Genomic DNA, 25010 nt, shown 5'->3' on the forward strand with positions numbered 1-25010 from the left:
AAAATGGTCCACAAACATTCCTTTCCTTCTGACGCTTTTAAGACCCATTGTAATCATTAACCAGTCTTTTACTGGTTTGCGAGTGTGCGTTTAGATCTGGGTCACCTAACACAGAGAAAACTCACAGCACGAATGTACGTTCCTAAATCATACTTCTCTCGTTCCGGATGTAAGAGGAGGTTGTAGCAGGGTGGATAATGGAACCCAGGTCTCTTTCACTACGTGCTAGTGTCCTTAGAACTGTTTCATCCTCCCTTATGCTCCTGGTGGTATTTTCAACCTGTCTTGGAGCCCGAAATACCGAGAAAAGTCTATTTTCGTGAGACTTACGATCCAGGTTTTCAGATTCAGCAGGTTCTCAGTCTCTATGAGGTTCCAGAATAACAATGTGCTTTCCAAACAGAACTTCCTAATGTGCCGAAGTTTGCCTGTAGAAATACCTAAGTCTGGGGGATTCTAATAACAATAAATTATGAGAGAGAGTCACCCCACTGAAGAAAGCCCGCACAGGATCAAAATATCATTGTCATCCCATTTAAGCCCAGTTTGAAGTGGTGCATAATCCTTGAGCCTCCGATGACTTGAGCACGTACAAGATACATGAAGCCGATTCTGAATGATAGCAAATGAAAGCAAACTACAAGTTTACAGAGTGCCTTCAGATTTTATTTCTACTACAAGGCCTTTTGACAATCAGTGAGTTTCCACACCCTATCATGCAATAAATCATTTGCCACTGATTTTCAAATAACTTACACACCAAGAGAAACAGAATAGGGACGTGGGTCATATAAAGAATACCAGCGTCAGGAGTGCAAATGAAGGCAACAGTCGGAGGCCCCCCGGTAGGAAAACAGTTAAGCAATTTTTGTACTGGTACTGCCCCAGTGATGGGAGCTGTGGTTTAGACCAAGGCTCAGCTGTTTCAACCACCTCTTTTCAGCAGTGTTAGATCGGTCTTATGTTAGAAAAATTGCAGCCGTTTAACGCCGTCGATTGAAAATTGATCGTGTTAAACTAGATCATGGTAATCCCCCATGTAGATGCATTTAAGACAGCCGAGTCCTCATTTCAATTGGTTTAGGTTAAATGTGTGTAATTTACAAGTCCTTAAACCTGGTCACGTGGCTTTCCTCCCGATGACCATCTTTTTGTACACTGACAGTTTTCTGAAAATCTCCCTGCATCGCACCGGCCCCGGGGACTGATCCAAAGCCCACTTCAGTCAGCTGGAGTCTGTTTATTGAGATTTCAGCCCAGACTCACGAATCGCAAATGTAGATCAATTACTGTTGCTTTTACTGCCCTGTTGTCAGGACCTGTTTTGATCAAGCCTAGATAACCTGGTCACGAAAACACTAGCCACTGCCTACGCTAGCCAGCTAGCTACTGAGCTATTGCGTTAATGCCACGCTCATCTTCATGGTGCTTTTCTGTGAGGGACAACCGGGTAAGTCTTCAGTGAATTGTTTTCTACGTTTCAGGGACACAGCTTAAGGTAGGTGACTGTGGAGCAGACGGAAAAGAGTGGGAAGACCCTCTCATTAAAGGCAACGTTAAAGGTAAACAGGTGCTGCATGTTCTCAGCATTGTAGAATGACACCTCTTCCCCTTCGTAATCTAGGTAAACTCTTACCTTACTGAGCCTCTCACTAATGCAAAGCGGCGTGCGTTGAGGGGAGGTGACAGCCCAGTATCTCCCTCCATTTTGCTGCACTGCCCAGATCCCTTCCTCGGACGAAAACTGATTCAGACCTTTCCTCCTCACCGACTCCTTGGCTACCCCAAAAGCCCAGCCGTCTGAGGCCCCCACTTCCACCTCCCAGTAGTGTCTCCCTGACTTGAATCCTTCCAGAGCCAGCACCCGGGAGTTAGTGTCGAATCGCTTGGGGTTGTCGGGCAGCTCCTGTTTTCGGCATCCCATCCTCACGCTCTTGAGATCCGTTGATAAGACGAGCAGCTGGTTGGCTGTATCTGGATCCAGAGTCAGATCCTCTGTGGGTAGTCATAATAATAACAAGATATGCAGACACATTAGCAGGAGGAGAAATGATTCAACCCCCTTGCAAATTATTAGTAATTTTATAATGACACTGGAAGCTTTATTTTATGAATGACCATTTTTCCCAATGTGGGTGGAGAAGGGAAATCGCATCGTGATGGTGCTGTCAGTGAAGGAGTTGTCATGGTCCCTTCACGCTCTGGTGCCTTCAGTACCTTGGAAATCACTTTGCTGCAGTTCGAGAGACCAGAAGGAAGCGATGAAATGCTGCCTACTGCATCTTACACACCGTCCTGCGCTGTCTTTTTGAGAGGTTCATTTTTATGAACGTTTAGATTTTATGATTGCCTCAGTCCCTAATTAGGTTGTAAAACAGGGGTTCTGCTGTCGTAAGAAACAACTGATATTTAGGTCAAGTTTTTCAACAGAGACCAGTGATTTTGGGTGCCTCCGTTTTCTGGGAGGCCTAAGAACAGGCTAGAGCTGGAGCCTCCAGTCCAACCTGGTTCCTAGTTGAGACGGTTCAGATCTGAATTCCCGTTGACTTCAGACGGATTTGTGATGGCTCTGCACTTCTAAAAATGAGGCCACTATTTTGGGGCTCGACCTGAGACACAGAAGGTGCCTGACACCCACCTCCTGAAAACCAGAACCTTTTAAAAACTGTGTATCCTCAGAAGAGCAGTCAGTGTTGAAAATCTTGGCTTAAATATATCCCTCAGATTGGATTCAGGTGGCTCTTTAGGAAGAGAGTTGATGAAATGATGCTTTAGTCACCAGATCAGGCTTAAAACAATCAGATAACCTAAATCATCTGTCTACACAGCAAAGAAAAACCCACAGCTCTGACTCGGGTTTGTGGGGCTCAGGATGCTTCACATCTTTGCAGAGATCCATTCCAAGGTCTAGGGACCACTTGTCTCTAAGCCTCCAAAACAGGCCTCGAGTAGGGCTAAAATGATGGGTAGACCACATGCTGGCCCTCTGCACATGGGTGGATTTCACCCTTTGCACGTTTGTCAACCCCAAATACTCAAACATCACAAGTCTGACCCACTCCCTACAGAAGTCTTGAGATTGGCGTAACCATCACAAGATTTCAAAAACCCAATAATAAATGTGAGGTTATTTGTTCGCTGGTTTCTGAGTCTTTAGGGTACACTCAGGTCATGTTTTCCAAGCTTTCCACAGCCAGGAGGGCTGGGAACTTATTCTTTTTTTAAAAAAATGAAAGCTGAGATTCTCTCAGATCACATGAATCCTGGAGCTGGGGCTTTCAATAAAGTATCAGCTTCATGAGACTCGTGATAAAACAGCGAGAGCTGACAACACTGCATTTGAGTAGTAACTTAGGGTCTGATCCAAAGCCTGTTGAAATAACAGAAAATTGGACGCAATTTGTTTTGGATCAATCCCTTCTTCACAGATTGCTCTCTTGATTTCTCATGGAGTAAAGGCCTGCTGTGGCCTTGTTCACACTATCAGTAAGCTATACTAGTATAGCTATACCAGCAAATAACTTAGTGGAGATGCAGCTGAGTTCTTTTGCTGGTACAGCTTAAACCAGTTCCCTGAATGGAATAAGCCCTACCAGCAAAATAATTTTTTGCTGGTATAACTGCATCTATACAAGAGCTTTTACCCACACAGCTATATCCTTCAGGGGTATGATTTTTTTCACACTTCTGACATAGCTATGCCAGTCAAACTTTCTAATATAGACCGGGTCTCAGTGTAAGTTCGGCAGAATCAGGACCTGAATTTGTTCTTTGAAATGACCGAGGAGCCAAGACAGAGGAAATTGGATGAAACCAGAGTCAACTCTCGGTTAAAATCTCTGTGCTTTTCATTGCATGCTGTGTGTAACATGTGGAAAGGACCCAGCTTCACTTGCATGGCCTCGGCTAGAAAACCCATCTTTTGACTCTTGAACTGAGGGCTTATCCACACTTAAAATGCTACAGTGCTGCAGCTGCAGTGTGTGGACGCTCCCTGTGCTGATGGGAAGGTTTTCTGTCGGCACAGGTAATCCACCTCCCCGAGAGGTGGTTAGGTCGACAAAAGAATTCTTCCATTGACCTAGCGGCTGTCTACATGGGGACTTAGGTTGGCTGAACTACGTCACTCAGAGCGACGTAGCTGGGTCGACCTAACTTTTCAGTGTCGACCAGGCCTCAAGCAAACTGCATCCGGAAATCACCGAGGGAGACGAAATTGTAAAAAAGGTGATTTTTCTTCCACAAAAGCTCTTTGCAAATGACAGCCATTATTAAAATCTATGTTCCTTTTACCTTTTTCACCTTTTCCCAGCTCATCCTGCAGATTCTCTAAAAGAAAGGAGAGAGTCAGTAAGTGCTGATGCCAATATACCGGGGAGGATCAGTAAGAAATCTTTATTCAGAAGACTGCTTTATTCAGGACTGCTTCTAAGGGCAAGTTCCCAATAACATGATGAAGGGCTGGTCCGCTGGACGACCTCAAGTGACATCACTAAGGGCAGGTCATAGAATCATAGAAAATTAGAGTTGGAAGGGACCTCAGGAGGTCATCTAGTCCAACCCCCTGCTCAAATCAGGACTAACCGTTTAAGGTCTACACTTAATACGTTGCATCTTTTTTCAGCAGAACTGTGTCACTCAGGGGTGTGAAAATCTGTTAAGAAAAGGGACGAACAAGTAGCCCGCAAAGAATCATTCTCTTTCCCCTTGTGCACTGGACAGGTCAGGGCCCTCTTTAGCACTCAAATACATAGAAAACATTGCACCTCCAGTTGCGGAAGGCCGTGTGTATTTTAAACTAGAGGTTTTGCTTCCACTCACCTTTGAATTTCTTCAGCACTGCCTTGAGGACAACAGTCTTGAGAGAGAAATTGCAGATAGAGTTTTTCATATCAGAAGAGACAGGAACCGGCTTCTGAAACTTCAGCTCATTGTTTCTGAAGAAAAAATGGAACTTGTTCATTGTGATGATGATGATCTATCGAGCTGCTCCAATGCTCACCAATATTCACCCAAGTAGCTGATTCATTTTGTGTTAGCTTCTGAGAGTGAAATTCACCCCCGGGGACAGAAGGGCCAGCATGAAATTGAAACCACTACAAACCTCAGCTAGTCAGAATGAAGCGGTGTTGATTAATAGTGCTAGCTGAATATGTTCAATGGAAAACAATGACAATATTCTGCAAATAATGAATTCAATGGATAGTATTCACCAACATCTATCTATGCCCACAGACTCTATCTATCTCACATTTCTCAGGACAGCATGTGGAGTAAACCATGGACTTTGCACACCTGTCATCACATCCTCTCCACTCCTTGGATGTGATCCACTGACATCAACAGAAAGAGTCCCATTAACTTAACTGGGCATTGAATCAACACCCTACCCTGTCCTCGTGCCATCTGCTCACCATGTACAGATGCCCAACACCCCAGAGGGCCAGGAGAATTGTGTACAGTGTGGCAAAGACAGGTGACTCTTCTCTTCCAGGTGGATGTGGGGATATGCCTGCGGGTAGAAGACGTCCGTGCCCCTTTTTGTTAACATCTTGGTTTGTTTTTAATTTTTTATCACCAGAATTGGAGGACTCAGCCCAGAGATAATGGACTGAATTGCCCAAGGAGGCCAACCCTTCTTCTCACCCTTTGAGTGAGACCTTCTCGGGCAGTGGATAAAAGTTTAGAGTAGAAGGTGGGGGGTGCTCTCACCATGCCAGTGAAAGAGGAAGGGAGTTTCCACAGAGGAAGCTGGAAGGAGCCCAGGGCTTATGTTAAGTGGAAGGTGTCCCAGGATACCTGTCCCAGGTGTCCAAATGGCCCTTATTATCTGAACGGCTAGCACTGAGCATTTGGATGCACTCATGAGAAAACCATGAGGGAAGGTAAAAACGCAGCTCCGTACCTGCTCAAAACGCTCGTCACGTCCTAGAAATGGAAAAAGAAAGAGAAACATTCATGTAACTCACTGGACAGTGTGTGTTCTTCATTCCCACCCACTCGGGGTAATCCCTCTCAAACACCTGGTCTATGATCGCTCCTATGCATGGGTGCTTAGCCTTCATTTCCTATTCATGCTTTTAGCTCTGGATGTCCATGGTTCAATCCCCGCTCATGGCCAAGATCAGGTCCCTACACTGACATTTCCCATGTTGATCATTCCAGGTAATCAAGACATTCCCGTCATTCCTTACATTTTATAACAGCTGGGAGCCAGATCCCTATCCCATGTATATATCAATATTGGTGGCTTCAGTGGATCTGGGCTGATTTTCATCAGTTGAGGATCTGGCCCTATGGATGAAAATTCACCCTGGTGCAGAGGGTTCAACACAAGAGGCCCCTGAAATGCTCCAACCAGCGCTTAAATGGAGTGTTGTAGTTTGGGCGACATGTCACTGGTGCTAGTGGTGTATCAGAGACCTGCAAGAAACACTTAAGCTCATTTATTACAGCCCCCTTCCCACCTGAAACATAGGTATATGCAAGTGTGCCCAGGAATTAGAATTATGTGGGCTGGTTATTGTTCTGGGGGAGGGTGTGCGGGTGAGGGGGAGGTGAACCACACAGGAACTGACTGAAAGAAGCTACAGATAAAGCCTAGACAATCATGACATGGTGCTGGCTAAAGCAGCGTGGGCCTCTAAGCAAAGCAATGATCTCCTGTTGATTGGTCCCTCCTGTGTTCTGAGAAACAGGACTTTGTACATTCCCTGTAAATAAACAAGATTGCATGAAAGGTGTCCCACTCCATCGTCAATTTCTCCTCCTCACTAGAACAACCTGCAATGTTTTACCTAGCTGCTTGGGCTAAAAGAAGTAACAAGGAGCCCAGGGCTTGGGCGGGACGGTGGGTGAATTCCCCCATTAAGCACTCTCTTTTGTGTACTGGTCCCAATAGCTTTGACTGCATTCCTCATTCAGAAGTTGAGCTGATAGGAAATTTTTCGTATCCAAAGTCCTGTCCACGCCCAGCTGCTAATTTTTATTTATGCATTTATTTTGTGGAAAATTGCCACCATTATTGTAGCATCTTTTTTTTTGTGGAACTGAAGGATAAAGGCCTTTTCCTCCCATGCGCCAGAGCTCATGGCCCAGCCTCACCTTGAGGAACTCCAGCACGGGCTGTTGGACTTTCTCTTTCAATTCTGTTATCAGTTTGTTGAGGAGTGAAATCTCCCTGGAGAGCTCAGTGATGTTCTCACTCTGTCTCTTGGCGAGGCCTTTCTCCATCTTCTCCAGCTGCCCCAAGAGGAGCTTCTCCTGGTCGTGCAGAAACTGGCGCAAACCCTCGAATTCAGAGATGAGCAGCTGCCGCTCCAGCTCTATAGTTTTCTTCAACAAAAAAGAAATCACCAGGTGGAGGGCAGGTCATGTGACTCACTTGAGGGATTGTACGTCGCTCTCAATGCGACAGCAGCACGAGGTAGGGGATGGGGCGGAAACAGGTTTCAGTTGGAGAAATACCAGTTCAACCCAAAACTGAAATTTGTCATAGATCCCAGCGCCAGAAGGGACCTTTGTGATCACCTAATGTGACCTCCTGAACAACACGGGACATAGAACCACCCCAAAAGAATTCCTTCTGAACTAATGCATTCAGAGGGGTGTACAAGGGGGGACAAGCAGGGGCATGGACCCCCCAGTAATTGTCAGAACTCCTCCAGGTCTGGGGCCATGGGAGCGGCAGGGGGGAAGAGAATGAGTTCCTGCCAGGGCCAGGGCAAGCGGGGGGGGGGGGGGAGAGCAAGCTCCTCTTACTCCCGGGGGGGCACAGAACATACCCCTCCAAAAGGGGTCAAAATTACATTTCTGTGCATGCTCCTGAGTGCATATCTTAAATAAATAAGTAAAATGCAAAAATCCAATCTTGATTTTAAAATTGCCCCCGATGAAGAATCCACCGTGACCCTTGGTGAACTGTTCCTGTGGTTAATTATGCTCACTGCTTGACGGATAGAGCAGGACCCTTTGTAGCGGGGTGATCGAACATCCAGCGTCTGCCTCCCTTTTCCTCACGTTCTCCCAGCTCCATCCCCATCCAGAGGGAGAGCTGTTAAGTTTAACCCTCCGCTTGTTCATATGCCATGTGTCACAAAGCATATTTAGAGCATCTACTTGTGACTAATTATAAATAGAGCTGTGCATGTAATGGGTTTTTTGGCTGACTGACAATTCCCCAAAAACCCACAAACCCATAAACTTTTCTCTTTGGGTCAAACCAAAAATGATTTTTTCCCCCAATAATTTTTGGTGTATATAATTTTAGGTCAAACAAAACATTTTACTTTACCAAAATCAACACCTTTTATCTGAATTTTGAGTATTTGTAAATGCCTTTGATTTCTTTAAAAAAAAAAATTAAAAGAAAATGTGAAACAAAAACTCATCTTGAACCCAAAAAATCGAAACATCTCATTTGGGAAATGTCAACATATTCTGACTTTTTTTCAGAGTGCTTTGGGTTTCTTTCCACTCAAAACAATTTCACGAAACTGATGTGAATTCGCGAAGAATTTCAGCGTTGTTGAATCTGCATTTTTCATACACACAAGAAGTTTCAGATTAAAATTTTTGCCCTGGTCTAATTGCAAACCTGTTTAAAGTTGTAGGGTCAACAGAGCCCTAGTAAAGAAAAAGAAACCCACACCAGAAAGAGTGAAATGTGCCCCAATAAAGAGGAAGTCAGTAAAAACTCTAAACCATAGTTTCTCAACCTGTGGTGTGCATACCGCTGGGGGTACACGAGAAACAGGCACGGGGTACCCAGGGAAAAATAGAGTGAAGGGGAGGCGGGCGGCAGCTGCTGACTTCTGGGGAAGCCAGGTGGCAGCAGCCTGCTTCCCAGCTGGTCCCAGCTCCCAGCTGGGAGGCGTGTGGCAGCCCCCAGCTTCTGGGGAAGGTGGGTGGCAGCCCCCCACTTCCTGCCTGGTCACAGCTTCCAGGTGGGAGCCTGGTGCCAGCCTCCTGCATCTCGGGAGCTGGGCTCGCAGCAGGATGGCAGTCACCCACGCCCCGGCTCCGAGCCAAGGGACAGCCTCCAGGGCCCCGGCTTGAAGACGGGCAGCAGCCACCTACCCACATCGCTGGGTCCTCTGCCCCAGCTTGGCAAAGTCTCCTAGCTTTGGCCAACATCACCTCTAGCCCAGGTACATACTTGAGTTGCGCACCCCTGGTGTAAAGGTGATAACCCTACCCTAGCAGGGCCGTATTATCCATTAGGCACAATAGGCACAGTACCTAGGGCCTATGAAACTTTCAGGGCCTACGAAAAATTTTGTGAACTAAAATAAAATGTATCCGAAAATTTGAAGAGCAAACGATAAAATCAAAATTCATATCTTCTTAAATTAAATATATTTATCTAAGGTACGAATTACTATTCTATTATTACATATATCCATTGTAAATTGAATTCTGTGACAAGATTTAAAATTTTCTAAGCTTTTAAGGAATATGGTTACAATATTAGCAAAAGGGAATGCATTAAATGCAGGTTTCAATTTTGAACAATTTTTATTTGACATTTTGCTCAGAGAGGCATAACTAGGGGCCACAAAACCTTGCAATTAATGTGCTTAAATTAATAGCTTAAAATCAAATTCGTTATTTCGGTCAGGGGGTCTACGAAGGCAAGTGTGCCTAGGGCCTACGAAGGTCTTAAAACGGCCTTGTACCCTAGATCTGACATCTGCCATATCACGTCCTATATACTCAGCCCGTCTTCCAACATATGGCTCACATTAGTCTGTAAATATAAAATCCCATGGAAAATTGAGTATTGAGGTACTTATTAACATTTTCAGAAGTTAGGGGGTACTTGCTACTTAAAAGGTTGAGAAACACGGCTCTGAACACTACGTCAGGCCTCTTTTGAGAACTCTTATGGTGCAAAGTTTTATGCTGCTACTTGCTCCTGGTGTGAATTTTACCTGTTTTCCCTAGCTGAACCTGTAAGCAAAGAGGGCTGCTGTTTCTCTTAGATAGGATGAAAACTAAGCATTTGAACAGCCATTCATCTGTGAATCCTACAGTTTGATTGGCAGGGAGGAAGAACTCCTGGGGCAGGGATTTTTTGTTCTGTGTTTTGCACAGCACTTAGCACAATAGAGTCTTGGTCCATGACAGAGACTCTTAGGGACTACGATAATAATAATAATAAACAGAAGGAGGAAGGGGAACAAACTTTAGCTTTGAAGGAATGACCTGAAACAGGCACTAGATAGCAGCAGAGGATAAGGAATGAATTGTTCTGCTCTGATGCAACGTAACGCCCCCAGGGTTCTTTCTCTCCTTTCACCAAGAATCAGGTTGCATGCATTTTTAGAGTTAAATGTGGATATCATTTTCATTGTTTATTTTCTGTAATTCAAGCATGTATTTACGTTCCACTGCCATGTGACATCCTCCTCTCACACCCTGTCCCATTCGGTCTTGAATCAAGCAGGCAGACAGGATACTAAGTAGGGGAAGCTGTGCACATCTGTGTTCAATGCCTCTTAATCATTTGCTCAGCCTCAAGAGAGAAGAGTCTCAAGTTATCAAGAGCTCCCCTTTCCTTCTAGAGAGAGAACAGCTGGTGAATTAGTGGGAGGTCAGAACCAACAGTCAAGAAATGTTGGACTTAAATAGCATTTTACATTGCTTGCTATGTAGTTCCCTTGCTCTTTGATTAGACAAGAACTGTGTTACTTTTGCACAGGAAAATCTCTCTGTTGTCGTTGCCACTGACCTAAATTGTTAGTCATCCATGATTTGGGGGGTTTCCATTTTTCAGGGCCCAGGTTGAGACCCCACAAAGGGTCCAGGATTTCAGAAAGAGCTGAGCATACATCCCCTGCAAGCCCTTTTGTCTCACACTAGAAATGGAGTGGACATTTTAAACAGGGCCATTAACCTTGGGAACAACTTACCCCGAGATGTGGCATTCTCCATCACGGACGTCTTTAAATAAAGATTGGATGTCTTGCTAAAAGCCATTCTATTGCTCAAACTGTAATTATGGGCTTGTTGCAGAAATTACTGGGTGGGGTTCTCTGGCTGCTGTTATGGTTACCACCTGGCCGGTGTGGTTTTTTTATGGATTTGTCAGTTGCCAGAAAAATAATGTAATCTGCCAGGTTTTTTTTTACATGGCTCTAGAGATTTGCATTATTATCACAATACACTGCGATATCTAATGTTAAAAGTTTCTGTATCCAGCTCAAGATGCTTGCAGCGATCCTACTTCTGCAGCATGAGCGATAACAGATGCAAACGGCTGAAAATACAGCCGCTGTCTGCCCACCAACAGGCAAGCTCCCCACATGTGCGTGCGAGAGTGGGTTTGAGTCACACGAGAGCGAGGAGACATGTCAGGCATATTAAATAATGGAAGATCAGGGTGATGGTGTGTGTGATCCTACTACACCCTTGGGAAAAAAAAGCTCACATCAGAAACTGCACATTCAATGACAACTGGCTAAACGAAACAGACTAATAAGAGTCACCAGCAAAATGTTCTAATAAAACAAACACCTGTTTGTTATCAGTGATATTATTAATCTTATCTATATGTGTTATCTCTCTAGATACTATAAGTGGCTTTTGAAGGAGGGTGGATTGCAGAGTTGCCTTGTGGTTGTGGGTTGGGATTGCAGTGAGCTTGCCTTGTGAGGAGGAGGGGTTGCCTTTTTTTTTGCATTTCAAATACAGTAACCCTAGTTATGCAGGAGGTCAGAGGGCTCCATGACTCTAAGGTGTCTTAAATAGGGCACAGAAAGGGGGGACATCAAAAATCACTAGTCCTGTTTCAGATTTTAGGCCAGTCTCAGTATTTCCAAGGCACCTATCTCCATAAAATTTCAGTGGGAATGCAATGCTGTACACTAAGAAGAATCAGGTTTATCTCAGTGTAGACATAAATGTTAATAAGAGTTAGGATCCTAACTCACTTTGGCTCCTTTGAATATATCAGCCACAAGCCCCACTTATGCCTCAACACTGATAATACCCGCCTTGTTCTCTTGACATTAGCAGCTGGCACCCACCAATAGCTCTTGACTTTTCTTATCATCACTGGATTTAAATTCTAGCAACTCTTGTCTCTCTTTTCTCAGGAAATCCAAACGGCTCTGTATTTGTTCCTAGGAATAAGGGGAAATATTTTATTTTAATATTATTTGTTTTCATTGTGGTCTTATTGTGTCGGTGTTGTGTTTTGTTCTCCCCCACAAGCAAAAACTCATGATTACCCACGTGAGCACACATTTCTACAAATAAACCGATCCTGTTCCCACACAGAAAGAGGCAGACATGCACACTCACGCACAGAGAAGGAACACAGTCATATATATGCGCGCGCACACACACAGAGGCAAATGCACAAACACAGAGAAGAAACTCCTCCACACATACACATTCACACATACAGACGAAAAAGGAAATTCTCTCTCACACACACACAATAGTGCTGCTATAAATTCCATTGTAATTATCTCCGCTGATGACATAAACAGAAAACTTAGCCCAGCCTCAGGAGAACCAGTGTGTTATTCATCCTTGGGAATTCTCCCTTTCCAAAATTAGATCAGGAGGCTCTTGCTTATTTAACCCTTCATTTTCCAGCAAGGCAACTCATGTGAGTACGAGTTTGCAGGGTCAGGCTCCTTCAATGACACGTCTTAAATTCAGTATACTTAAGGGAGGTTACCTGCAGCCAGCATCCCCCAACTTTTCCATAGTATGCACCACATCTGAACAGAGAGATTGTCTTGCAGACACTTCCCCTCCCACTTATGATCCCCCGGGTCCCTCCCCCGTTTGCAATCACGTGACATCCTTGTGGCAGCCAGCACAATCGCTTACACAGAAAGGCAATATTAGGCGAGCCGTTTGTCTATTTTTAGATGCCTGTTTAGTGCAATTTAGCAGCTGGAGAAAACGGGGAGACCAGTAGCTTATGATGTGCCAGCTCCCCACAGAAGAGTGATCTGAATCTCCGAACTAGGGGGTTGCTGTGAACTTTGGTAGTGTAGACAGATGCAGTGGAGAACGTAGATGACAGAGGGGGCGGGAGAGACTTGCTAAAAACATTAGATAGATAGACAGACAGACAGACAGACAGACAGACGGATACCTTGTACTCCTGGGCAGCCTCCTCTATGGGCACCACAGTGTGAGGCCTGTGCTCCCGGGATCTGTCACACACCACGCAGATCGCCCTCTGATCGTCTTTGCAGAAGAGTTTGAATGCTTCCCTGTGCCTCTCACAGAGCCCCTCTTCCGGAGCCCCTTTAGGCCCAGGTAAGGCGAACTGGCTGATGATCTCGGACATGTTGGCCAGCTGTCTGTTGGGTCTGAAGTTCTTCTGCTGGAATATCTCCCGGCACTGAGGGCAGGGGAAATCCATCTCCAGGTCTCTCCAGCTCTTGGCGATGCAGGCTCGGCAGAAGTTGTGGCCACATTCTATGGACACAGGGTCTTTGAAGAACTCCAGGCAGACCGAACAAGTCGCTTCATCCTGGAGGTTCCCTGGGAGGAAGACAGCAGCCATGGCTCTTTCCCCTGAGAGCAGGCACTGATTTCACTTTAACTGTACACGGGAAATGAAAGCCAGCCTGGCACTGACTGGGTTGTGGGTGTTCCCATTCCACAGACCAGCTGGTGTCTCAAGGTCATATTTGCAGTGTATAGTTTCTTAAAGTGGTAATGAGTCACTCCTCGGTGCTACAGCCAGCTGAGGAGACTCAGAGGGAAAACAGGCAAAGAGATGCCCGATCCCCAAACTCCAGATCCAGGTTTTGGATCTGGGCTTGATAATTCTCAGCAGCAGGAGGTTGGAAAAGGTGGGACACCGCTCCATATCTGAAATCCAGAGCCAGATCTAGACCCGAATGTCATAGCTCGTGAGTGGGCCCAATTCAAAACTCTGGAGGTGAATTCTGGATCTGTTCTTCATAGCTCTTCCAGGCCTCCATTCAGGAAATCACTTCATAGAATCATAGAATATTAGAGTTGGAAGGGACCTCAGGAGGTCATCTAGTCCAACCCCCTGCTCAAAGCAGGAGTAACCTCAGCTAAATCATCCCAGCCAGGACTTTGTCAAGCCACAGTTTAAAAACCTCTAAAGATGGAGATTCCACCGCCTCCCTCGGTAAAAACACACTTAAGCACACTCCTAAGACTTCAACGCTTCAGTCACGTGCTTAAGTGCTTTGCTGATTAAGGATGCTTTCTTAAACTGCAGCTATGACAGGCGGTGGGGAAAGAAAAAAAAACCCAGATCTGAATTCCATGCTCAGTTCTAGACCTGAATTTCATTGTTCCATAGTGGACCCAATCCAAAACTTTGGAGCCAAATTCTGCACCCAGGGTTGGCTATGAACTCCATAAGCCTATAATGGAAACAGTTCTGGATCCGAGTTATGGATCAAGATTTTGATCTGAATGTCACAGCTTTATAATGGGCAGAACCAAAGTTCTGGTTACGAATTCTGGATGAAGGCATATATCCAGACAGCTTAGACCTCCTGTGGACAGAAACAAAACATCAGATCAGGAGACACCTGTACAGTGGGATATGAAATCCAGATCTGAATTTCTGAAAGTTTGAAGCTAAAACGGAGAAAGATTCAAACTGGAGGTTGGACACAAACTCAGATCCATTCCAAGGTTCATATCTGATATTTAGGGTTGTACATTTTGTCTGGTCTTGGGCATATTTCTGTGATAACAGCACCAGCATGAACCCAGGAATAAATTCTCCTTTTGGATCTTTGGCGAGGACGGGGCTGTGTCTGCACTAAAGAGCCTCTGCAGCTAGCTTAACTATGAATTGTGTGAGAAGGGAGACACAGAAACCTGATCTGCATATGGGTTATATCAGGGGTCGGCAACCTATGGCACCGCATGCCAAAGGCAGCACGCAAGATAATTGTGAGTGACATTCTCCCTGCTACCGCAGGGCTCCCGGCCCTGTCCCTCTCCCACGTGGGCCCAGCGGCGCCCTGGCCGGAGCTGCACCGCTCCTGGCCCAAAAAAGTGATGCGCGGCAGCTTCTCTCTCCTCCCAGCCCAAAGGAAAGGATCACACTAAATTGGTCAGATATACATTTTAATTTAATTTTAAATGAAGCTTCTTAATCGTTTTAAAAGCTTCATTTACTTTACATACAACAATAGGTTAATTATGCTGCATATAGGGAGACCTTAGCAATGTTAAACTGCATTAGTGGCATGCCACACTTTCGATGAGAGTGAATCAGTGGAGACTTGGCACACCACTTCTGAAAAAACAACGAGTCCTGTAGCACTTTACAGACTAACACATTTAATTTCTGCAGCCAGCTTTCATGGGCTGCAACCCACTTGGTCAGATGTAAGGAATAGAAATCAGATAGGGGGTGTATATATACATCCAAGGGTAAGGAACAACAATGGAGAGGGTAGGTGTTAGCAAAGTCCATTCAGTTAGGGTAGATGAGGCCTATTCACAACCATTGATTAGAAGGTGAGAATGTGTGAACAGTGACAATTACTTCTTGTAATGGGAGAACCATGCCAAGTCCCTATTTAGACCCAGTTTGACTGTGTTAAGTTTGCAGATGAGTTCCAGCTCTGCAGTTTCTCTCTGAAGTCTGTTTTTGAGTTATATCTTCCCAAGGGAGGCTATCCTGGCATAACTACGTCACCATAGCCTCCTGGTGGAGACACGGCCTACAGCAACAGAAGAGGTTGTAGGCACATCACCTCTGTGAATGATCTTAGCTACATTGACAGAAACACTCTTCTGACAACATAGCTATGTCTACACTGGAGTTTATGCTGATATAGCTATGTTGGTCAAGGTTCACACAACTGACCAACGTAACTACCAACACATGGCAATATAACTTTGAAATGTAGATCAAGCCATAGTTTTTGTTTTCATTTAACTACTTTAGTTGCCACTAGCAACTAGTTGGCAGTGTAGACACAATGTACGCCAACAGAAGGAGTTCTGCCCGTGTAGGAACGCCACCTCACCGGATGATGTTAGCTATGCTGATGGAAGCTTTCTTCTGTCAGCATAGCTGTGTCTACACTGGGGACAATGTCAGCAAAACTGTGTCATCAGCGTGGTGCGTTTGTCACACCCCATCATTGACCGAGCTATGCAGGTATACTTTATAAGTGTAGACGAGGCCTAAACCTGTTTTAAGTTTCTTGGAACGTGAGATGTGACATTCACTGTGCATTACAAAACTCCACACAAAAACCATGGTAAGTAGATTTTAAGGTCACAGTGTTTCGATAATATGTTTGACCGCCTAAGAAATGTTAGAGGCAACAAAACAAGCCAAAATAGCATTGATACAACTAGGAAATACTGAGCAAGGACTTATTTATTCACAAAACTTGTATTGCTGTAACTAGCCCGTCATGGTAAAGTGGTATAAACCCTGCTAATGTGGACCCATAGTTATACCACTATGCTAGTCCCACACAGGAGGGAAAATACAATGAAAGGCACCTTTATATTGATAGAACTGCATTCTACTGCATAGCTATATTGGTAAAAAAAATCACACCCGCAACTAAAATGATTAAATCAGTACAAAAACTGTGTGTAGACCAGGCGTTAACATTGTTCCCCTCACAAAAAGCACGGATTCACCCTTAAACAAAAGCCACACCTGGAATTCTGTCTGGTTTTAGTGGTTCTGTGAATCACTTATAACATGTGGTGGATGAAGTGTTTTCGAAGGGTTGATTTTTAAATTGATGGCCTCCATTTTATTTTAGTCTTAGGGTTATAGCTGCTATTTTCCACCCAGTGGCACTCTTTCCTTATTTTTGCAAAAGCTGCTTGGAATGAATAATGATTGAAAAGGGGTATTTACCACACAAAAAAAACTCTACAGTATGTGCTGGGAAAAATACAAAATCCCACAAATAATATTATTCCCACTGTCCAACTTCTAAGGAACCGCCAGAACCTGTATTATTTTGGCACAGTTGTCATGAAGCTCTAATAAACATTATTTTTCATGGGGGAAAAAACCCTAAAAGGTTGGTTGCTTATGTATCATAGTGTTCAAAATGGACCCATTTGTCACATTTTTTAAAGTTTTTGTGACTTTTATTTATCAGACCTTTTATCAAAAACAGTTCTGAAAAATGTCATTTACTGAAAGGCACTTGGGATGGAACTGAATTACTATGAACCACTGTGGTTGACATCAGTCTGGGAAAGTTTGGTAAGGCTGAATTTGCTAGAGGCTTCTGGGAGCAGCTCCTCTTAGCGTCAGATGAAAAATTACCAAAAGTGCTAAAACTTCACTTGAAAGCTGATATGAACTATGTACCTTGAATGTTTAATCAGGGGCCCTGTGTGGATTGGTGCTGATCTGGAAGACCTATGGTCATGGCCAGTTCACCGAGTGTACACACAGTAAACACATAAATGGGGAACTTGGAACTGATCTGGGTAAACTGATCCTTTAGGATAGCAAAACATCAGGAGCCCAGGGAATAACTGATGAGAAAGTAAATGTCAGCCGACCCTCAGTCTAGCCCTGTTGTTCCTCCCTAAATGAATTAGAAAAACAAGCTATGAAATGCTAAATAAGGGTATATTTGGGGGGCATGTGACTCCTTTGAAAAAGGATATACGTACTGGGGAGTATCACATGTCACACACGCACCCCAATTAACATCGAAGAGGCCTGTAAAGCTGGAAGATGGAAAAGCAGTGGGTAGCCAACACGCTGCTACAAGGGATTTCTGCGGGAGGGTTTCCCCTGTCCCCAGGAACACTAAAGAAACCAAGTGCTCATAAAGAAGACAAGTGGCTTCCACCTAGAACTGGTAACTATACCTGCTTTGTTTGCCGGTCAGGATACAGTGTAGGGCCAGCATAGTCACTGAAGGTTGATGCTTGGGGAATTGAGGCTTCTTAAGAAGAGGCATTGCATAGCCTTTTGCTGCCTGTCTGTGGCGCTTTCAGATAAATAGCTTTGTATTAAATTAAACTGAATCTGGGGTTTTCACTGGCACTAATACTGTATGTATTGCCCAGCTCCTGGCCTAGGGAAGATCCAGCTCTTCAGCCAGATTTCCTGGAAAGGGAGGGAAAAAAATCACTTGTAAATATTGCAATGGATTCTAGGCTGAAATGATCACAGGCGTGTCAGTGATTTACTTCCCATGGGGTTCTGACAAACGTCTTTCCTCTTGCTCTGTGACGAAATCCAAGTACCAATATGTGTGTGTGAGGGGCTGGGGAATGGCACTGAAACCGTTTTTCATGAACACGCTCTCCAGAACAGAAGGCAAGAAACGTCACCTTGCGAGTTATATGTACTCTGTGTTCCTGATTAATCACCTCCTGGTCCACCTCCCATGTGTGCCAGGCAAAGACAGATTGAAAAACAGACAGGCAGACAGCTCATGCAAATGCAGCATAAAGAGAGGAGACATTCGGGCATCTGCAAAGCGCTCAGGACTCCGGTCTGGCATCAGAGCACTCATCAGTGAAACGGAGGAGACCCTGTTTTCCCACACACTGCCCTCTCCCGTCTTTTCTTTCCCACCTCTTCACAGTCCCCCTCATTCCCACTCCCTGCCTCCCAGTCCTTCGCTTGTTCCCACTCACTTACCAATTCTGCCCATCCCTCACGCTGTCTTCCTCCTGCCCCCCCAGCATTTTTCTCTCCGCTCCTGCTCCTCTCCCCACTTCCCTCCTTCCCCCTTGTCTGGTCTGTCCCTCGCCAGAGAGTCTCAGCTTGAAGGTGTGACAAAGTGGAGATTGTCCTGGGGTTTTCTCTGAGTGCTGTGTATGTGCCTCAGTTTCCCCCATATCTTACTCATGTATTTGGCTGATGGCACCTGGGCGTGTGATCATTGCAGAGGCCACTAGAGGGCGGATGGGCTTTCCCCAGCAGCAGGTGCACAAACAATGGCCAGGTTTGACCATGCCCTGGATCAACCAGCTGCAACAGGTTGCCCAGGCGGAGACAAGGAGCGGGTAGACACCTGGCCAGGGAAGGAGACCAAGGACTGGGGAGGGGCAAGGGGATGGCTCTGCGGAGGGGGGAGAGGCTGGAAAGGCTGTTCTCCTGTATGGGGGCTCGGGAGCAGGGCCTGAGAATGGGCTCTGAGCCTCTCTAATTGGTTGCTGATGTAACTTCTAATTAATCTGTTAACAAGGCCTCTCTGTGCTGTGATCCTGAGAATGAATAAACCCAGGGAGGCAGACTCCGAGCACTGGAGTTGTGTCTGGCTGCGCCCTGAGTGGTTCCAGAGCCCTGTTCCTGGGGGAGTCTGTCACAGGAGGACAGAAAGGGACCCTCTGGAGCAGAGGGAGCAAATAGTCAGCACTCATCTCCCTTCCCCCATCTGTTTCACTTGTGTGGGAGCTGAACACGATATAAAACTGCATGAACGCCAAGCAGGGGAGTCCAGACATTGTCCCACTGAGGATTACACTGCAGTTCACCTAGCACCCAAGACTTCAAAGGCCTTTCGTAGGCACACAGGAATTGACAAACCAGGTTAGACCCATGTTAGACCCAGGTTAGACCCATCCATCTAGTCCAATTCCTCTTCCCTCTAGTTGCTTTAGTACCACTCAGCAGATGGCACAAACAATAAGGAAAAGCACCCATAAGCAGTGATTAGTTACTTACAAGTGGGAAGTACGTTGGGATGATACCACCACAGTCACCTCCAGGACGAGTTAATGCACAGAGAACCAGATCTTTGTTACGCCACCTATATATAACTTTCTATTATCTTTCCTTATACGTATTTATTAGCCTCCAATTAGCTCTCCTCTCTGATCAGTTTTGTGCTAGTTCAGACTGGTCTTTCCCGGGGTTTGTGGTTCTTTGTATCTTCCATTTGTTCACAAACATTCTTACTTGCATTTTCTTGACCCCCCCGTTTTTAAACAAAAGAAACGTAAGTGCAGAATTCATGTCCCCCACAGATTATTTTTCCCCTGCAAAATAATAGATTCCGCTGGGGAGGCACTGTAATTACACCTTTTGCCCACCAGGGGCTGCTGTGTTTCTAAAAGAGAGAGCTGCTGACTCACCTCTGGAGCAGCCAGCTTCGGAGAGGGAGGGGGCACTTTGGCCTTGCCTCCCCCCTTCCTCCCCCGCTTCTACAAAGATTCCAGCGCCTTTGGTCTGGTGTAACTGTGGATGCCCTCATTCTCTATATAAATGTCTAATCCTTTTTATAAGCTCTCAAGCCCAATGGCACCTTGTGGCACTGAGTTCCTCAGGTGAACAATGGATTATGTTTAAAAAAATCTTCTTACTGATTTTACATTTTTAAGTTGTTTTGCCTTTCAGTTTCAAAGAATAATGCCTGTCATGCCTGGCACTTCTCCAATGGGGAATTCTGACGTGTTCTACAAATGCTAATCCTCCAAACCCCCTTGTTTTACAGATGGTGAAAATGAATCACAGAAAGATGAAGTAGCTTCCCATTTGAATGAGTTCTTTAGCAGTTTAAATATGCATCGCTTGTGTGTATGTTTCTTCCTTGAAAGATGATCGTTATTATGTTGTATATCACAGTAGCACCTGAGATCACATCCCTATTTTGCTGCATACTACACAGAAGCAAAGCAACAGTCCTCCCTCAAGACAGTAAATAGACAGCAAATTGAGCAGAATACTCATTTAACTGAATATTCTGAAGAATACATGTGTGGAGTCCCATTGATTTCAGTGGACCAGATGAGGGATTCCCTAAGACTTTGGACCTAAGAAAAATGATTAAGCGTAAGGTTGAAGGTCAGAGGGACTTAAGTGTTATGTTCGTGGGATACACATAGAGAAGTTGGATGAGAACATAAATACTCTTGCTGGAAAGCTGCAATGTAACACAACTTTATTTCTTAGAATTCTGAATGATGAGACACACAAGAACCCCAAAACAGAGAGAGAAAAAGCAAGCTGCTCTCTACAGCCAGAGAGGCACAACTCACCCCACCTTACTCTAGACTAGCTGCTAACTGACTCACACAACCCAGATCACCTGTTTACCTCAGAGGCCCCTAGTTAGTCTGTGAGGCCAGGAAACCCCTCACACATAAAGTGATTGCATGTCATTTTGAACACAGTTTCCCATGCTCTACATTAGGCTTCTGATAGTGACTAAGACGCTTTGGAGCATTTTGCCCCCAGCCTTTTCTCCGTGAAATGATCCCTGCTTTAAAGGAAACAAGAAGGCAGGTGTTTTCCTGGGAGAATGGAAATATGGGTTAGATGATCTCTGAATCTTTAAAAAAAAAAAAAAAAAAAAAAAAAAAAAAAAAAAATCTGGATTTAAAAGAAACATAGAAAAAGAGGCTCATGATCCGTTTCCCTTCCCTGCACTGCAGAAGAAGAGCGATAGCGAACATAAGAGCTGGACTGATTCCCGGACATTCCCCCCGCTGCAGCTCAGTTGCAGAAATCAGCGTTGCAGCAGGTGTAGTCATAAGTAAGGCGAGATTCATTGTCACTTGCCCTCCCCTTGCCACAATTTAGCACTGAGGTGCAGTTCAGCCGGTAGTAGATAGGTAATTTCCCTGAGGAGAGAGATAGAAAAGGGACGTGGTTAGAAAACCATACACCAGCTCAGGCCCACTTGTTAACGATTAGCTGAGAGATAGTTGTTATAAACCAGTGGGGCAGGCTGTATGCGGCACTCATCACCCCACGTCACTCAGGATACTGCAGAACAGAGGAAGGCTGACTTGATCACAGTCTATAAGTACCTATATGGGGAACAAATATTTGATAATGGGCTCTTCCATCTAGCAGAGAAAGGTATAACACCATCCAATGGCTGGAAGTTGAAACTAGACAAATTCAGACTGGAAACAAAGTGTATATTTATAATGGGCAGAGTAATTAACCATTGGAACGAGGGTTGTGGTGGATTCTCCATCTCTGGCAATTTTTAAATCAAGATTGGATGATTTTCTAAAAGATCTGCTCTAGGAATTATTATGGGGACATCCTATGGCCTGTGTTACACAGACGGTCGAGCCAGCTGATCACAACGATCCCTTGGAATCAATGAATTTATGTTAGTGACGCTGATGAAAACGGGCAAAGCTACCTCTCTGCATGGCTCCATCCTTTGCCTTTTCTGATGGAAGTCGTGCCTGGTGGTACCATATGCAAAACAAGATGTGGGTGGGAATCCTGTGTTTAATGACTGGCAAAGACCACTGGGTGCTTCTCCTATTCAAGAATCTCCAAGGAATTTAGAGATGTTAGGGAGTAACATGTTGTTCTCCTCTCTTTATGCTGCACAACAATTCTCAGCAATTCTCAAGCAAAACAAAATGTCATTGAACTGTTAGGTCCTTTTGAGAAAAAAAATGAATTTTTCATAGAAGTGGGTTTTTTAACTTTCTCACTTTCTGAAGATTTCTGATATAACTAAAGAGAAGAGAAGAAATATGTGTGTGAGGGAGAGGGTTGCTCTGTAATTTCCCCCCATTTTTATTGTTGTTGTTGTTTTCATATTTTTGTATGGTCAATTTTAGTCACATGGTGGGATACACACACAAACACACACATATATATATATATATATATATATGTTATGAGTAGTTTCATTGTGCTGTAAGTAGTCCCACAGACTGGATTGTGGATATATATGATTGCTAAATCCTAAACAAAACAACTCTGGATTTAGAGAGTGAGAGAGAGAGAGAGAGAAAACAAAAAATTCCTTAAAAGAAAGCAGTTGAAAATTCTGCAGTGAAAAGAAACAGATAAAAATCATTATTTGCAATGTGGTTATAGCTGTGTTGGTCCCAGGATATTAGCAGGACTAGGTGGGTGAGGTAATATCTTATTGGACCACTTTCTGTCGGTGAAAGAGACAAGTCTGCAAGCTTCAACAACTTTAGCAACCGCCACCTGTCTGTTAAACTTTATCTCTAGAACACCCCCGCACCAGCATCATCTTCCGCAGTTAAAAATAAATATAAAAATAAAGATTTTGGCCAGCTCTTCTACACACAGTCCCAGACAACTGTGCAATGAATGCACAGACAGGTGAGTGACTTCTAAGTGATGCAGCCAGACCCCAGGCCTTCAAAAATGCATACATACCTAATGACTGTTATTATTACACCTGGAAGACCCAGTCACGAACCAGATACCAGTGTGCGATAAGTATATCCATTGACTCTGAGATTATAGGTTCAATCTAGAACTGCAGGCAATGCTTGAGAAGAAACAATTGCTACTTTCTTTCAATTTGACCCCCCTCTACCTCCCATTTTCACTGTTGCTCCCCCATCCGTCCAGTCTAAACAAGTCTGTGATGTGCAACGTTTGCGACAGTGATAATGACAATATAAATACCCGGCTAGGTGGCTGTGGTCTTTGAAATCCATACATACCAAGAGAAGCTTTAATGACAACACATCTCTCCCTCCAGCCGCACGTTATTTCACCTGATCCCTGGACACACCCAAAGAGGAGGAGTTTGCGTTTGCAGACATTGCAGCGTAGTGCCTCACCTAGATCAGATAAACAAAAGAAGAAGGGCTTGGTCTGACAACAACGGCATATTTGCTGTTGAATTCGATGCGTGGCGGAGCAGACCCACATGGCAAGCCTGGTGCTGCTCCAGAGGAAACAACAGTTGGTGAGATGTAGATCACGTTTCAGACTCTATCCACCAGGAGGAACATGAAAGGTGTCGTCCGTCTGTTGGTCCCATTCATGTGTCTTACACTTCCGGGAGGATGATCGGATACAGCTCTCTCCCTAGATATCTTAGAGACTTACAAGGCTCCTTTTGCCATACCATCTGAGCACCTCACAATCTTTAATCCATTTCTCCACACAACAGCCATAGGAGGCAGGGAAGTGCTGTTTTACCAATGGGAAACAGCCTGGTCTAGACCACACAGGGTTGCCAATTTTGGTTGGACATATTCCTGGAGGGCTCATCACAGGACATAATCTTGTAGACTCAAGGACAATCCTGGAGGGTTGGCAACTCGTCTTTTAGCCTTGCGGCAACACACTTTATGCGGCAACGCAGTTCACCTGGGTCCTTAGGCAGCGGCTCCCTTCTGCAGCCAGTGGGAGGGGAGGGGCGGGCCACTTTGAAAGCCCCCGCAGGCCACTTTTGGCCCCCGATCCACAGGCTGGGAACCACTGGTCTACACTGAAGCGCTACGACGACACCGCTGTAGCATTTTAAGCATAGACAATCCCTGAAGCGATGTCTTTTGTCAACCTAGTGTTATCTACACCAGGGATTTGGTCGGCTTAACTACATCTCTCAGGGCTGCGGATTTTTCAGCGTAGACCAGTTCCAAGACCCAGAGCCTCAAAGGTATTGAAATCAATCAAAGAAAGAAATTGAAAACAACGGGAATAAGACACCTAAAGACCTTTGAGAAACTGGGGCTAGGGTCACACAAAAGGTTAGGGAGAGAACAGGGAATTGAACCCAAATCAATGTGCAAACCTTCCTTTATAAGCTAAATAAGACCTTGTTTTGCAGTGTCTAAACCACCAGCCCATTGGAAATACATCTCTGAATTTTCTTCTAGTGCCTGGACGTTACGGTTTTTTAAATTCAGTTTAATTCAACTTTTGTCCGTCACTCACCTCCTGCAAAGCACAGAAGAGCGGCTAGTCCCACGAAAAGAACCTTCATTTCAGCAGGTAAAGAGGGAAGAAGACCCAGACAGCCTGAGTGCGCTTACAAAGAACAACACCAGAGATAGCTCCGGAACTGGCAGAAGTTCAGCCTTGCTTTCTCGGATCCCGTTGGCTTCTGCGCTGCCTGCCCTAAAGTAGGGTGGGAAAAGCACAGCGGAAAAGAAAATTGCTCTACAGTAAAGATATTGCACAGTACAAATTGCCTGCTCAAAGGAGCATCTGACTTCCTCACCCCAAAAAAATCTCAGACTACATTGACACTAGAAGCACTACAGTTGCACCAATGAAGCAGCGCTGCTGTTGCGCTTCTGCTGAAGACACTCGAAGCAGACAGGCAACGGCTCTCCCC

At 44.9% G+C, this 25010-nt stretch overlaps 2 protein-coding genes across 2 annotated transcripts; both read right to left on the reverse strand.

Moving 5' to 3' along the window:
* Positions 1 to 660: 660 nt before the first annotated feature.
* TRIM7 (tripartite motif containing 7) lies at positions 661 to 13561 on the reverse strand. The gene is made up of 7 exons (XM_067558550.1): positions 13118 to 13561; positions 12030 to 12125; positions 7105 to 7335; positions 5906 to 5928; positions 4822 to 4937; positions 4294 to 4329; positions 661 to 1995 (listed from the first exon to the last, which is right to left on the reverse strand). Exons 1-7 carry the CDS (start codon positions 13532 to 13534, stop codon positions 1481 to 1483), a joined length of 1434 nt encoding a protein of 477 aa, XP_067414651.1. The 5' UTR covers positions 13535 to 13561; the 3' UTR covers positions 661 to 1480.
* Positions 13562 to 21306: 7745 nt separating this feature from the next.
* Positions 21307 to 24883, reverse strand: LOC137160104 (lymphocyte antigen 6 complex locus protein G6c-like). The gene is made up of 3 exons (XM_067558545.1): positions 24608 to 24883; positions 23383 to 23502; positions 21307 to 21546 (listed from the first exon to the last, which is right to left on the reverse strand). The coding sequence occupies exons 1-3, from the start codon at positions 24654 to 24656 to the stop codon at positions 21419 to 21421; spliced, it is 297 nt and encodes a 98-aa protein (XP_067414646.1). The 5' UTR covers positions 24657 to 24883; the 3' UTR covers positions 21307 to 21418.
* Between the last annotated feature and the right edge of the window lie 127 nt (positions 24884 to 25010).

The sequence above is a fragment of the Emydura macquarii genome, unplaced genomic scaffold (genome assembly GCF_026122565.2).
Source record: "Emydura macquarii macquarii isolate MOO-44397 ecotype Brisbane River unplaced genomic scaffold, CSIRO-AGI_Emac_v2 contig_2140, whole genome shotgun sequence".
Taxonomy (NCBI): Eukaryota; Metazoa; Chordata; order Testudines; family Chelidae; genus Emydura; species Emydura macquarii.